General features: G+C 42.6%; 1 protein-coding gene across 1 annotated transcript; it reads left to right on the top strand.

Moving 5' to 3' along the window:
* The first annotated feature begins 579 nt into the window (after nt 1-579).
* LOC139367087 (terminal nucleotidyltransferase 5A-like) lies at nt 580-6079 on the top strand. The gene is made up of 2 exons (XM_071105112.1): nt 580-1419; nt 2062-6079. Exons 1-2 carry the CDS (start codon nt 994-996, stop codon nt 2839-2841), a joined length of 1206 nt encoding a protein of 401 aa, XP_070961213.1. The 5' UTR covers nt 580-993; the 3' UTR covers nt 2842-6079.
* The last annotated feature ends 6004 nt before the right edge of the window (nt 6080-12083 follow it).

Below are 12083 nucleotides of genomic sequence, written 5' to 3'. Positions count from 1 at the left end.
TATGGTCAATAAAATCCTGCAAGTCAAAATAACATTTCTTTATAGTGAAAGCCTTACATCTCCTATAAATTGCGACTTAACATAATGCGATTTCAACTCAAATGAGGGCACATTAGGTTATTATATTTTCAATGAACTGTGCCTGCATTTCATTAGAGAATATACAAAACGATCATGTCCCTCTTTCCGTTTTTTAAGGGGAAACGGAAGTTAGGTTAAATTCTGTATACCTGATAACTGGGGTTGTACATAGCATGCGACATTCCTAAAACTGTACCTGCCTTTCAGGGAGAAGCGACGCCCACAAGCCAAGCACAATGGATAGGTAACGGTTAACTTTGGAAAACAAAAGTAGCCAAACTAAACCACCATACTTTTCACGTGACAAGTTACATGGAAGGCTTTCAGAATTTATTGGAGACGAAAAGGGAATCAAATATTTAGAAGTTGCGCGTCACAATCGACGGGATTCCACAGAGGGCTGATCACTGCAGAACTTGCCAAGTGCGTATTCATGCAAATAAAAAAATCATAGGCGTGCCTTTGGCGATGGAGTCACAGCCCGAACTCAGAACTCCTAGTATACCAACAAGCTCCAAAGACGGTGATGCGCACAGCTCGGATGCACTGAGTGACAACCGACGAGGAAACGTTTCACGCTCTATAAAGAAAGGACAAGGCAGAAGTGACGACTATCTTTGAGAGAAGATCTTATTTACTGTCCTCCCTCATCTCACGACGAAAGACACGCGAGTCAACTGGAGTTAGCAGCTGGTCATTTCTTTACTGCGCACTGAGTAGCCTATTTCGCCTTGATTTTATTTATGTTACAGTATAATATAGAGGTACTGCACTCTGACTGAAGATACCGATGTGGATGAAGTTGACATTGCTCCTCTATAGCCTACTGTCACTGCGCGTAAAATCCACATTTGGATACGGACCTGTCTCTAAAGAAACTTCATAGTCAATTGCCGTTTAATTTTCTCCACAATGTCTGAAGAACATAGTTGCACTGGTGCTAGTCCTATAACTGAGGTTGAAAACAGCAATATCAGCGTTCTCGGCTGGGAACAAGTGCAGCGCCTTGATGCTATCCTGACAGAGACCATTCCCATCCACGGCCGTGGAAACTTCCCCACTTTGGAGATGAAACCCCGACAAATAGTGAAGGTGGTGCGTAGTCGAATGGAGGAGAGGAATATCCACGTCCGGGACGTGCGGTTAAACGGGTCTGCTGCAAGCCACGTTCTTCATGAGGATAGCGGACTGGGCTACAAGGACCTTGACCTAATCTTTTGCGCTGATATGAAAGGGGAAAGTGATTTTCAGATTGTGAAGGATATCGTTTTAGACTGTCTCCTGGACTTCTTACCTGACGGGGTGAATAAGCAGAAAATATCACCATTGACTTTAAAGGTAGGCTACATTTTCCAGTCAACAGTTATTGAAATAAATCAAAAGGCTATTTAGAAATACATTTCATTTATAAATATAGCTAATTGGGCTTTTACTCACCTTTGCCCTATTGCACATCATTGTGCATGTTATTTCAAAGTGCAATATGACAAGTTTACTGATAGTATAATGTTGATTTTATCCAGTTAAGAGGATTGCAGTAAGCCCATTTAAAGCACATCCTGTTTCCTCGGCCACATATGTTCCATAGATAGGGCAGCCAATGTTTGCCCCTAGGCTACAGAAACATTCTGTAGGCTACAGAAACATGCAAAGAAAGTATGTGCCAATGTAATTATTTATGTTATTTATTATTTATGTGGCGCTATAGAAGATTAACTGTTCCTGATTTAGTGCTTGTATCGGTTGAATTGGATTTAGATCAGGAGTAGGCTACAGTATTTATATCCATGACAGTTATTTGTTTAAGATCATAGTGGCGCAAAAGCATTTATACAGTATGTATACAGTATTTTAAAAATCCACTCACAGTTATTCATTTTAACTGAGCAAAGGGCCTTTAATAAAGTATACATAGAGTATTTCTATCCACTGGCCACTGGAGCTAAAGATGAATTTCCCCTGTGTGTTTCTGTCGGACAGGAAGCCTATGTGCAGAAGATGGTGAAGGTGTGCAATGATTCAGACCGCTGGAGCCTCATCTCCCTCTCCAACAACAGAGGAAAGAACGTGGAACTCAAGTTTGTCGACTCTCTGAGGCGGCAGTTTGAATTCAGCGTGGACTCCTTCCAGATCAAGCTGGACTCCTTGCTGCTGTTCTATGACTGCTCTGAGAACCCCATGGCCGAGACCTTCCATCCCACCATCGTGGGCGAGAGTGTGTTTGGGGACTTTGATGCTGCCCTCGACCACCTACGCCAGAAGGTGATCTGCACGCGCAACCCAGAGGAGATTCGGGGCGGCGGTCTGCTCAAGTACTGTCACCTGCTGGTAAGGGGCTTCCAAGCCGACTCCGAGACGGAGATGAAGTCCCTGCAGCGTTACATGTGCTCGCGCTTCTTCATCGACTTCTCGGATATCAGCGAGCAGCAGCGCAAGCTGGAGTCCTACCTGCAAAACCACTTTGTGGGCCTGGAGGACCGCAAGTACGACTACTTGATGACCCTGCATGGGGTGGTCAACGAGAGTACGGTGTGCCTGATGGGACATGAGAGGCGGCAGACCCTGGGGCTGATCGCCATGCTGGCGGTGCGCGTGCTGGCCGAGCAGAACGTCATCCCAAATGTGGCTAACGTCACCTGCTACTACCAGCCTGCCGCCTACGTGGCAGACGGTAACTTCAGTAACTACTACATAGCCCAGGTACAGCCCATGTTCCACTGCCAGCAGCATGCCTACTCCTCCTGGCTACCCTGCAACTGAGACAGCACAGGGAAAGGAAGGAAGGAAGGAGTGAGAGAGGGGGAGGGAGACTCACTGTAAAGTGTTTTTCAGATAAATGAATGAGAAAAAAGGTATCCCCATGACTTGCCAACCTGTATTGAATTTAATTTAGTCATGTTCTGTTAGAGAGTGATGGTGGGGGGGAGAAAATAACAGTTGGGTCTCAGCTCCTGTGAGGTCCATCTTAAACCAATGGCAGGACAGTTTACTGTGAAAATGCCACCCTGTCCGACACCTAACCCAAGCTTGGGAAGTATGGGATGGGGTTTTGCCCAATACAACGCAAACAATGATGGACAAGAATGAAAGCAGCAGCAATACTTTCATTGACACTCACCTGGATTGACTGACTCTGTTGCAAACTGAAAAAGCTGTTAAATTGAGCGATAGACGGACAATAATGTGTGGCTGCATCTGTGTCCTGTGGTGTCCAGCTGCCTCCATGGCTGTGAGGAGGATGCAGGCCCCTTTGCTCTCTGGGGGGTGTGTGGCTTGCACCCTGACGCGTGCTGGGCAATGCCCCAGCGACACAGGGGTTACTAGAGCACCATAAAACTCAATTTCTGGTGCGACATCGTCACAAGCTTTGAGTGACAAAAACTACACCTTAACTAGTAATGATTGATATGAACATGATGTGTTTACAAACCAAAGATTTTTCATTTATTGTTTTCAATACCCAAGTTTGTTGGGGAAGAAAAACAACGTATAATGCTATCTATATTTGTATATGTGAACACGTGTTTTAAGTGCCTAATGCCTATCAGTAGTATAGGTAGAGAAATAATGAGCAGCAGGCCATATCATTTTGTGAATAAATCCAGTTTGATTTTCGTCAGGCACACAAGACAATAGCACCCCAGTGGCTTGTGAATGTAACCGTGAAATCCTGGTACAGTCCGTGCTGATGTCATATCTTTTGGAAGAAAACAACATATCCCCTTGCAGTCATAGAGTATTAGTCGATGGGGGAGAGATGGGGCTTTGCTGTACTTTGTACAAAATAGTTTGACAGGTTGATGCATGACCTCGCGTTAACGTTTGCGGATATTTTAAATATTCCAGCTCCAATTAACAATAGCAGTACCTCCTCATAGGTGTGTTGAAGCCACAGAGGCTAGAGCACTATTTTCCGTCGCTCTCCCGTAGTCATTTTCAGACAAACAAACTCCACAGGAATATTAGTTTGTGCCATAGTGCATGTACAGAGATGGTTTAATATTGTTTTGTCGTTGTTCATGTTGACTGTTTCAGTTTCATATGGATTACTGTATATTCAGTTTCACACGGTTTAAACTTTACTGTATTTTGTATAGGGGCGCTTATCTTTTAACTCGCCTTTTGTAGCACGTTCACAGCAGGCTGAGGGATTGACAAAACCTTTGTCGGAAAGAAATAGGTCAAAAAAATAAACACAGAAGGGGAAAGAAGGAGAACGGATCGAAAAGGCAGAGAGCGAGTCGGTGTGTGTGTTCCTGTGCTGCCTTCTAGGATGATACTTGCTGAGACACCCTAGCAGGGAATTACGCAGCTGCCGAAGAGTTTGAACTTCGCTGGGCTGTGTTTGTCGTGTGTGCACTCGCTTTGGGTCGGCTGCATACCTACCAGAAAATGTTGTGCCAAATGTTTGTCTGCCGCTTGCCCAATGTTGAATGAGTGTTCTGCCTTTTGTCGATGGAGCGCGAGGTTGAGGATGTGTTGTTTTTATATTGAAGGACAGATATTGAGCTGTAAGGGGGGGGGGGGGGGGGGGGACTTGTGAAGGACAGAGGAAAGCGTGAGAGGCAGGGAGCTGGGCTGGGGAGATAGGTGCAGATGGTGAAGGGGTTTGTCTTGCTTTCCCCACAGACAGACATGCACAGTGGTAATACCTCTCTCTCTCTCCCATCTTTAAGAGGACCTAAGCAGAGCGAATAGGCAGGAGAGAGAGGGGGGTCCTGGTACACACAACACAACTTTAGGGAGGTAGCCTGTTAAGCTGAGCACTATTTATTATCATTACCTCTGTGTGTCAGGGCCTCTTCTCTGTGGGACTAAACAGATATCCACGCATGCCTTATGAGCTTGGATAACATTCCCTGGGTTGGTGCACTGCCATGGTATTACTGTAAATGACCTAGGTTAGGCGGTGGCTACATGATCTAGCTGCTATGCCGTAAGTTCCAAGCCCATGGGGAAATACTGTCTCATGCTAATTCAGTTTCTCTAATGCCATTTCTAAACATAACATCTGAAACATGTTGATAGGAACTGATAGGAATTGATTTTTTGACATATAGATGAAAATGATTGATGATTCATCACCAGTATTGTGGGTCTTGGGGTGAGAGACAGTGTTATTAAAAATAGCAACGTCGGTGTGCACTATACAAATCTAAAGTGTGTATCTTTAGAGAAGAACGAACAGTGTTTTCACTGTGGGTGGGATTCCTGGCTTCCCACTAGTGTACAAATGGGTCATGTCACAACTCTTTAGGACATCTTAAGGAAACTACTGTCTTTGTCTCCACTGATGAGATCCTGCTCTTGTCTGCTCTCCTTTCCCCTCACTCCCATAATGTGTAAGCTGTAATGCAGCTCCCTTAGGGAGAAAGTGAATGGACATCTAATGGAGTTCTACAGGGCGGAGGCACTCCATAGGGGATGTGAATCGGCTTAGGTGACCACTGTGTGACTGTAACCTGGGTGGTCAAGAGAACAGAGAGAAATGTACTCTCTACTCAAATCATTCTGTAGACTCCTTTATCTCTATTTGGCTATTTCACACGTTCTGGTCTAGCATTTTTTTCTTCTTTTTGACTGTACATTTGGATGATATTGTCTGGATCGTGCAGGCGGTGTGTGATCTCTTCTCACTCTGAAATTGGCTCAGAACAGCTCAGCCAACATCAGTCTACCATGTAGTTAGCGAGCAACACACAGGCTACTATGAGTTACTGCATTGTCTTGTATGCATCGTTTCAACTTTTCACCTCCTATTCATGCAGTCTTTTTCAATCAAACCTACAAAAAAAGAAAAAGCCTGCCTCATATGTCTTTTTTATGATTGTTATTTTTATAACTGTATCAGACACTACCATGTTGCAGCGCTTTGGAATCTGTAATCAGGTTGCAAAATATCATTTCTCAGCTTACATTTTTTTTGCAGATCTTGTAAATGTGTCTGTTTTGAAGATAAATAATGTTTTCATCATTAAAAAAAAAAACTGAAACCCACATTTTCATCTCAGTTTCTTGTTTGTAACGATGTTTGTAGAAGAATCTGTGACTGAATTGTGTTGACGATGACACTCCAACTGTCTGCTCTGATTGTTCCTGTCTAGCGTTAGGCTATATCCCCAAACCACCACCAACGCTCAATGTCCAGGCTTGGCCTCAATGGTCTGCCCATCAAGGCAACTGACTTCAGGCTTCTTTTTCATGAGAGGGCATCTCTTTTAACTGATACTGGCGATTCAGCAGCGTTTAGAAGGCTGGGTTCCCTGCTTACAGAGGACAATCCTGGCCAGATCCTGGCAGACCAGACCCAAAGGGCACCGGCCAGAGAACTGCTCCACCGCTGCCAGAAATATCTGGTGGTGAGGGATTTGCGTCCACCCAAAAAGAGACTTTACCGCTTTTGTGTTGTGAATATCTTTGCCTGCTCATCAAATTCTCTTTCGGAATTACACAGTGCCTCCCATACACACCACTGTAAATGTTGACTGACTGATCAGGCTAGGGCAGGGTAGCAGTGAATGGACCAGTTCCATGGATTGAAATGGAGCTCTAAAGCAATTTATCTCTAGTATGGGTCATATGAGTCACATGTCTCATTGTCCCACAAAGAAAGAACGTGGGAGAGAGACAGAGAAAAATGAGTAAGGAAGTAAGCTATATTTAGGAGCCATGATAAGGATATTATCCCTTTCACTTTAACTTAAATGGATGACTGTTCTATGCTTGCAGACACACACTTCACTTTTCCAAACCCATCAGACGAGATACGAGAACGTCTGGACAATCTGATCACATGTGCCTTCAGCTTCATCAATATCTCCTCAGTGCAGCCAGCTTCAAACACCAGAAAACATTAGAGATGCCTACACAGCAAATTCTCCAGTGTTGAATCAACACTGAGCATGTTTATTTTTTAATTACATTTTTTTGTAACCTTTTTTTTAACTAGGCAAGTCTGAGCATGTTAAGTGTAACACTGTTTCAGGTCCACACTTCCAGTGTTAAATTAACACGTTCCTTAGTGTAAAGCCTTATTTGCATATTTCCCAGTGTGCCTTGCCTTTCGAGAGTTTGTAGAGTTTACACCCATGACTGTATTTTTTTTAGTGACAGAGACATGGTTGTTGCATTAATTCATTTTCAGTCCTGTGGCCTTCACCAAGTGAGATCATAAGTGAATATGTTATAATTAAAATTACTTTAAGACAATGCACATTTCATTAGGCCTTCTTTTGAGGGCCTAGTTTTACCCTTATACACTGGCCTGAAACATATGTTTTACAGGTCACATTGGCCCTGCAAGTCACACTATGCTGGCTTGCAAAGTGATGTGTAATTCCAATTGGAATCCAGCCTGAGTGGGGGATATTCAACATTTGTCATTTGTATTTACCCGCAAGCTGTATTCAGAATGACTGCCAGGGTTGGGAAGACTGAGATCTGAGACGACCTAAAGAATCTAAACTAGAACAACATTACAGTAACGAGAGCAATACGTCCAAGCAACAGATTGGATGAGTTTAGAAAAATGTGTGATATTTCTATTTAAGTAGCATAAGAATAATACATTTATCAGTCAATGTACATGCAAAAACATAGAAACAAACAATAATAAAAAAATACAAAAACTGCGATAGAGCATGGTGGGAAATATAACAGCGGCGGCTGTGTTTTTTGTTGTTGTTCATCTCTGGTTATTACACCAACACTGGGGTTCTTTTCCACCCCTGAGTGTTACTTTAACTATTTACAGAGGTCATGTCATTTCTGAATCAACACTAGAAATGTTACATTGAAAAATCAACACTACTTAATTAACACTGGCCAATTTTCTGTGTACTTAATGGCCTGTCTCTGCTTGAAAGGGATGAGAATAGACGAAACAAATATGATATATAGCAGACCGTATGCTTGGGGGAGATCCAAGGTCCACCGCCGTGCGACTCCAAAAGACAGCAGTAGTGAAAACATTGGCAATAGTTAAGAGGTTCGTATCATTTTTCAGTTAATTGATTACATGTTGTGGGAGGGAAAGGGGGAGGTTGTTGGAGGACTGAAAAACTGATCTATCTTCTATCCTTAAATTCCCTTAAGCAGAGCTCCTCCGAATTCGTTAATGGCTTTTCCACCTGGGAATAGGAAAGTGGCCGGCTACTTCATGGGATTTTCTCTCTCTCTCGCCCTCTTTGCTCACCCTCTCCGGCTTGCTCTCGCCCTCCCCCTCATTTTTCCAGATGAAGGTTTTTATTGAATAAGCCAAGAAATGTTGGATCAATACTCGCCGTGGCCGACCCACCATGCAGAGATGGGAGCCAATGTTGTGCTTTACGACGTGGTCTAGTCATTTCAATAAGGCAACCATTTTCTCTCTTGGAAAAGTGTGAAACGGACAACGCGGCCATGATTCCTCACTTTGAGAGGTGCTTGTGAACAAATTCCAGGTTGGTGAGTTATAAAACATTTAGGGAGCATTAATCAGCTATGGTGAATACAGCCGTGCAGATAGAGATGTCAGAGTCACCGAAGGGTCACAGACTACTGTTTTTATTGTCTATGGGGACAGCTATGTGGTCAAATGTATCAAGCATTTCAGAATAGGAGTTCTGTTCTAGTTATCTTAATTCGCTGTCATTTTAAAGGCTAAACTAATCCTAAATCAGCATTCCTACTCTTAGACGCTTGATATTCAGGCCATGATCTACTCTGATCTACTGTTTTTAGAGTCTATGGCAATTTCTCTGATGTGGGAAATATACAACGTCATTCTCTAACATATTCATATAGTCTATCTATATTCACAAGTCATCTCATCATTTGACATTCATTTTTAAATTAAATTTTTTCTTGATTGCTAAAACACAAAAACTGGTTCCTGTAGCACAAAAACCCATACCCTTACGTCATTCCCAAAAACACACACATTTCCCATAACACTATTCACCTGTTTCCACACGTTTCAATATTAAAATATCTTTCTGCAAAACATTACACAAAAGTGGCCAAATAAATAATTAATTGCACTATATATTCGTTCAGCAAACAAATGCTCTCACTATAATTAACTCAAGTCATCACAACCTAAACTCAGAGGACACATTTCTCCAGGTGCAGTTATGCATTAGGGGGCGCTATTAAAATTTTGGGATGAAAAACGTTCCCGTTTTAAACAATATATTTTGTCACGAAAAGATGCTCGACTATGCATATAATTGACACCTTTGGAAAGAAAACACTCTGACGTTTCCAAAACTGCAAAGATATTGTCTGTGAGTGCCACAGAACTGATGTTACAGGCGAAACCCAGATAAAAATCCAACCAGGAAGTGCCGCATTTTTTGAAACCGCCTCCTGCCAATGACTCCTTATATGGCTGTGAATGAGCTACGAATGAGCTTACGTTTTTCACGTATTCCCCAAGGTGTCTATAGCATTGTGACGTCTTTTTACGCATTTCCATTGAATAATAGCCGTAAGGGACCATATATAGCAAGTGGTCACATGGTGTCTCCCGCAGAAAATCTTGCGTAAAATACTGAGGTAGCCATTTTTCCAATCGCTTCTTATGAGAAACCAATTGCCTCGACGGATATATTATCGAATATATATGTTAAAAACACCTTGAGGATGGATCCTAAACAACGTTTGCCGTGTTTCTGTCGATATTATGGAGTTAATTTTGAAAAAAGTTCGGCGTTGTAGTGATAGCATTTTCCGGTCGATTTCTCAGCCAAGCATGATGAACAAACGGGAGCTATTTCGCCTACAAAAATAATATTTTTGGAAAAAAGGAACATTTGCTATCTAACTGGGAGTCTCCTGAGTGAAAGCATCTGAAGTTCTTCAAAGGTAAATGATTTAATTTGGTTTCTTTTCTTATTTTTGTGAAAATGTTGCCTGCTGCCAGCAGAGCCTAGCATAGGCTATGATAAACTTACACAAATGCTTGACTAGCGTTGGCTGTAACGCATATTTTGAAAATCTGAGATGACAGTGTTGTTAACAAAAGGCTAAGCTTGTGTTTGAATATATTTATTTCATTTCATTTGCGATTTTCATGAATAGGAAAAGTTACTAGGGGTATTTATGTCCGCTGCGTTATGCTAATTCGTTTGAGGCTATGATTACGATCCCGGATCCGGGATTGCTCATCGCAAGAGGTTTTAAGCCTCAAAATTGTCAACACACCAATCAGAATTGCAGGATCAATAAATAGGGCCTAGAGGCATGTCCATGTGCTTTGGAACAATGGATCCTAACCAATGCTGAAGTTGCTAGACAATAGAGAGGACGAGGACAACAACAACAAAGAGAAGTAATCTCAGATGAAATCTATGCCACCCTAGTCCATCGTGCTCATACATGGGAGGACTATGAGAGAAGCTGGACAGCTAGTGCAACCCAACCTAAACCGTTACACGGTTGCATCCATTGTCTGTACTTTCAGAAGGAAAAACGGGTAATATGCCTTGTTGTTACTGTGATACATGTAATGTTGTGGTGCATATAGACTGAATCTCCATTTTGTTCTCAGTGTAGTTTTTACAACAGTGATGGATGACCATAGGTCAGTAATGGTCAATTTCATTTTTGCAGAACTGAGAGGCTATTGGAGGAAGGCGGAGACTTCTCACAGCTGAGCAGGAGACTGCCCTGGTGTATATGATGATTGCCAATAATGCCATCCGTTTGAGGGAAATAGTTGAAAACCAGGTAGTCTTCCAAGGAATTGACAGCATCAGCATTTCCACCGTTGACCGGATCGTTCAGAAGAACCACATCAGGACAAAGCAGCTGTACCGTGTGCCTTTTGAAAGGAATTCAAACAGAGTTAAGGAGCAACGATTTCTTATATGTCTTATACTGTACAGACTTTTTACAGTATGTAGAGTATGGCCCATCTCTCCAGCATATCAATACAGTGCAGTCTAGTAATGCGTTACTATAAAAATGCAGTACACAATCTTTCATTCCAGTACAGTAGTACACTACAGTACTGTACTTGTAGTACAGTAAAATGTGTGTTTTTAAAAAACGTCTGTAGAGAATCTTTGAGCTGGATGCCATGGCTGACCCACAGAAATACATCTTCATCGACGAGGCAGGGTTCAACCTAACAAAAAGGCGCAAAAGGGGGCGCAACATCATTGGTCACCATGTATTCATACAAGTTCCTGGCCAGAGAGGAAGCAACGTCACCCTATGTGCAGCCATCAGCAATTGTGGCGTTCTCTACCACCATGTCAAAGTGGGTCCATACAACACGGCACAACTACTTCAATTTCTAGATCAGCTGCACAGTAACATTCTTCAACAGGAAGGGGAGCCAGGGCAACCAGAGCAAGCCCAATATGTTGTCATTTGGGATAGCGTGAGTTTCTACCGGGCTGCTCTGGTTCACGCCTAGTTCATTGATTACCCCAGGTTCACCATTCTTTTTTTGCCAGCATATTCCCGATTTCTGAATCCGATTGAGGAATTTTTATCAGCATGGCGGTGGACAGTGTATGACCGTGACCCCTACGCACAGCAAAACCTCCTGGAGGCAATGGTGGACGTCTGTGGAGTCTATTCAGGGTTTTCTAAGGCACAAGAGGGCATTTTTCCCATGCTGCCTGGCAATAGCAAACATAATGTGTGACGTTGATATGAGATATTAAGGCCTGACCCAGACCTGAGATGATGAGAACGCTGATGCTGATGCTGAGTAACCTGTACATTTGCTGCATTTGGAAATGAAGCTTTGCAAATTGGGTATTTTACTGTGCATAGACTCTTCCTTACATGTTTTGTCAGTGTGACATTTCAAAGGTCACGTTTTTGACCTAAACAGCATATACAGTAGTATTCCCTTATCCGCTAATGTAAGAGGTATTTATTACAGTAGTTTTGAATTTCACTCACCAGGGTGTTCCTGAAATGGTTATCTGGATAGTCAGTGCTGTGATTTAAAAAAGTTCCAAATGTTTTCTCTGAAAACCCATTCTAAACATTTTGCTAGCAGC

Source organism: Oncorhynchus clarkii, chromosome 2 (genome assembly GCF_045791955.1).
Source record: "Oncorhynchus clarkii lewisi isolate Uvic-CL-2024 chromosome 2, UVic_Ocla_1.0, whole genome shotgun sequence".
Classification (NCBI taxonomy): domain Eukaryota; kingdom Metazoa; phylum Chordata; class Actinopteri; order Salmoniformes; family Salmonidae; genus Oncorhynchus; species Oncorhynchus clarkii.
This window is presented reverse-complemented; position numbering and strand designations above follow the sequence as displayed.

What these genes read in the sequence shown, in the direction of transcription:
- LOC139367087 (XM_071105112.1), top strand. Translation starts at nt 994, where the DNA reads ATGTCTGAAGAACATAGTTGCACTGGTGCTAGTCCTATAACTGAGGTT. An exon ending in TATCACCATTGACTTTAAAG is followed by an intron (nt 1,420 to 2,061) that starts GTAGGCTACATT and finishes TCTGTCGGACAG; the next exon opens with GAAGCCTATGTGCAGAAGAT.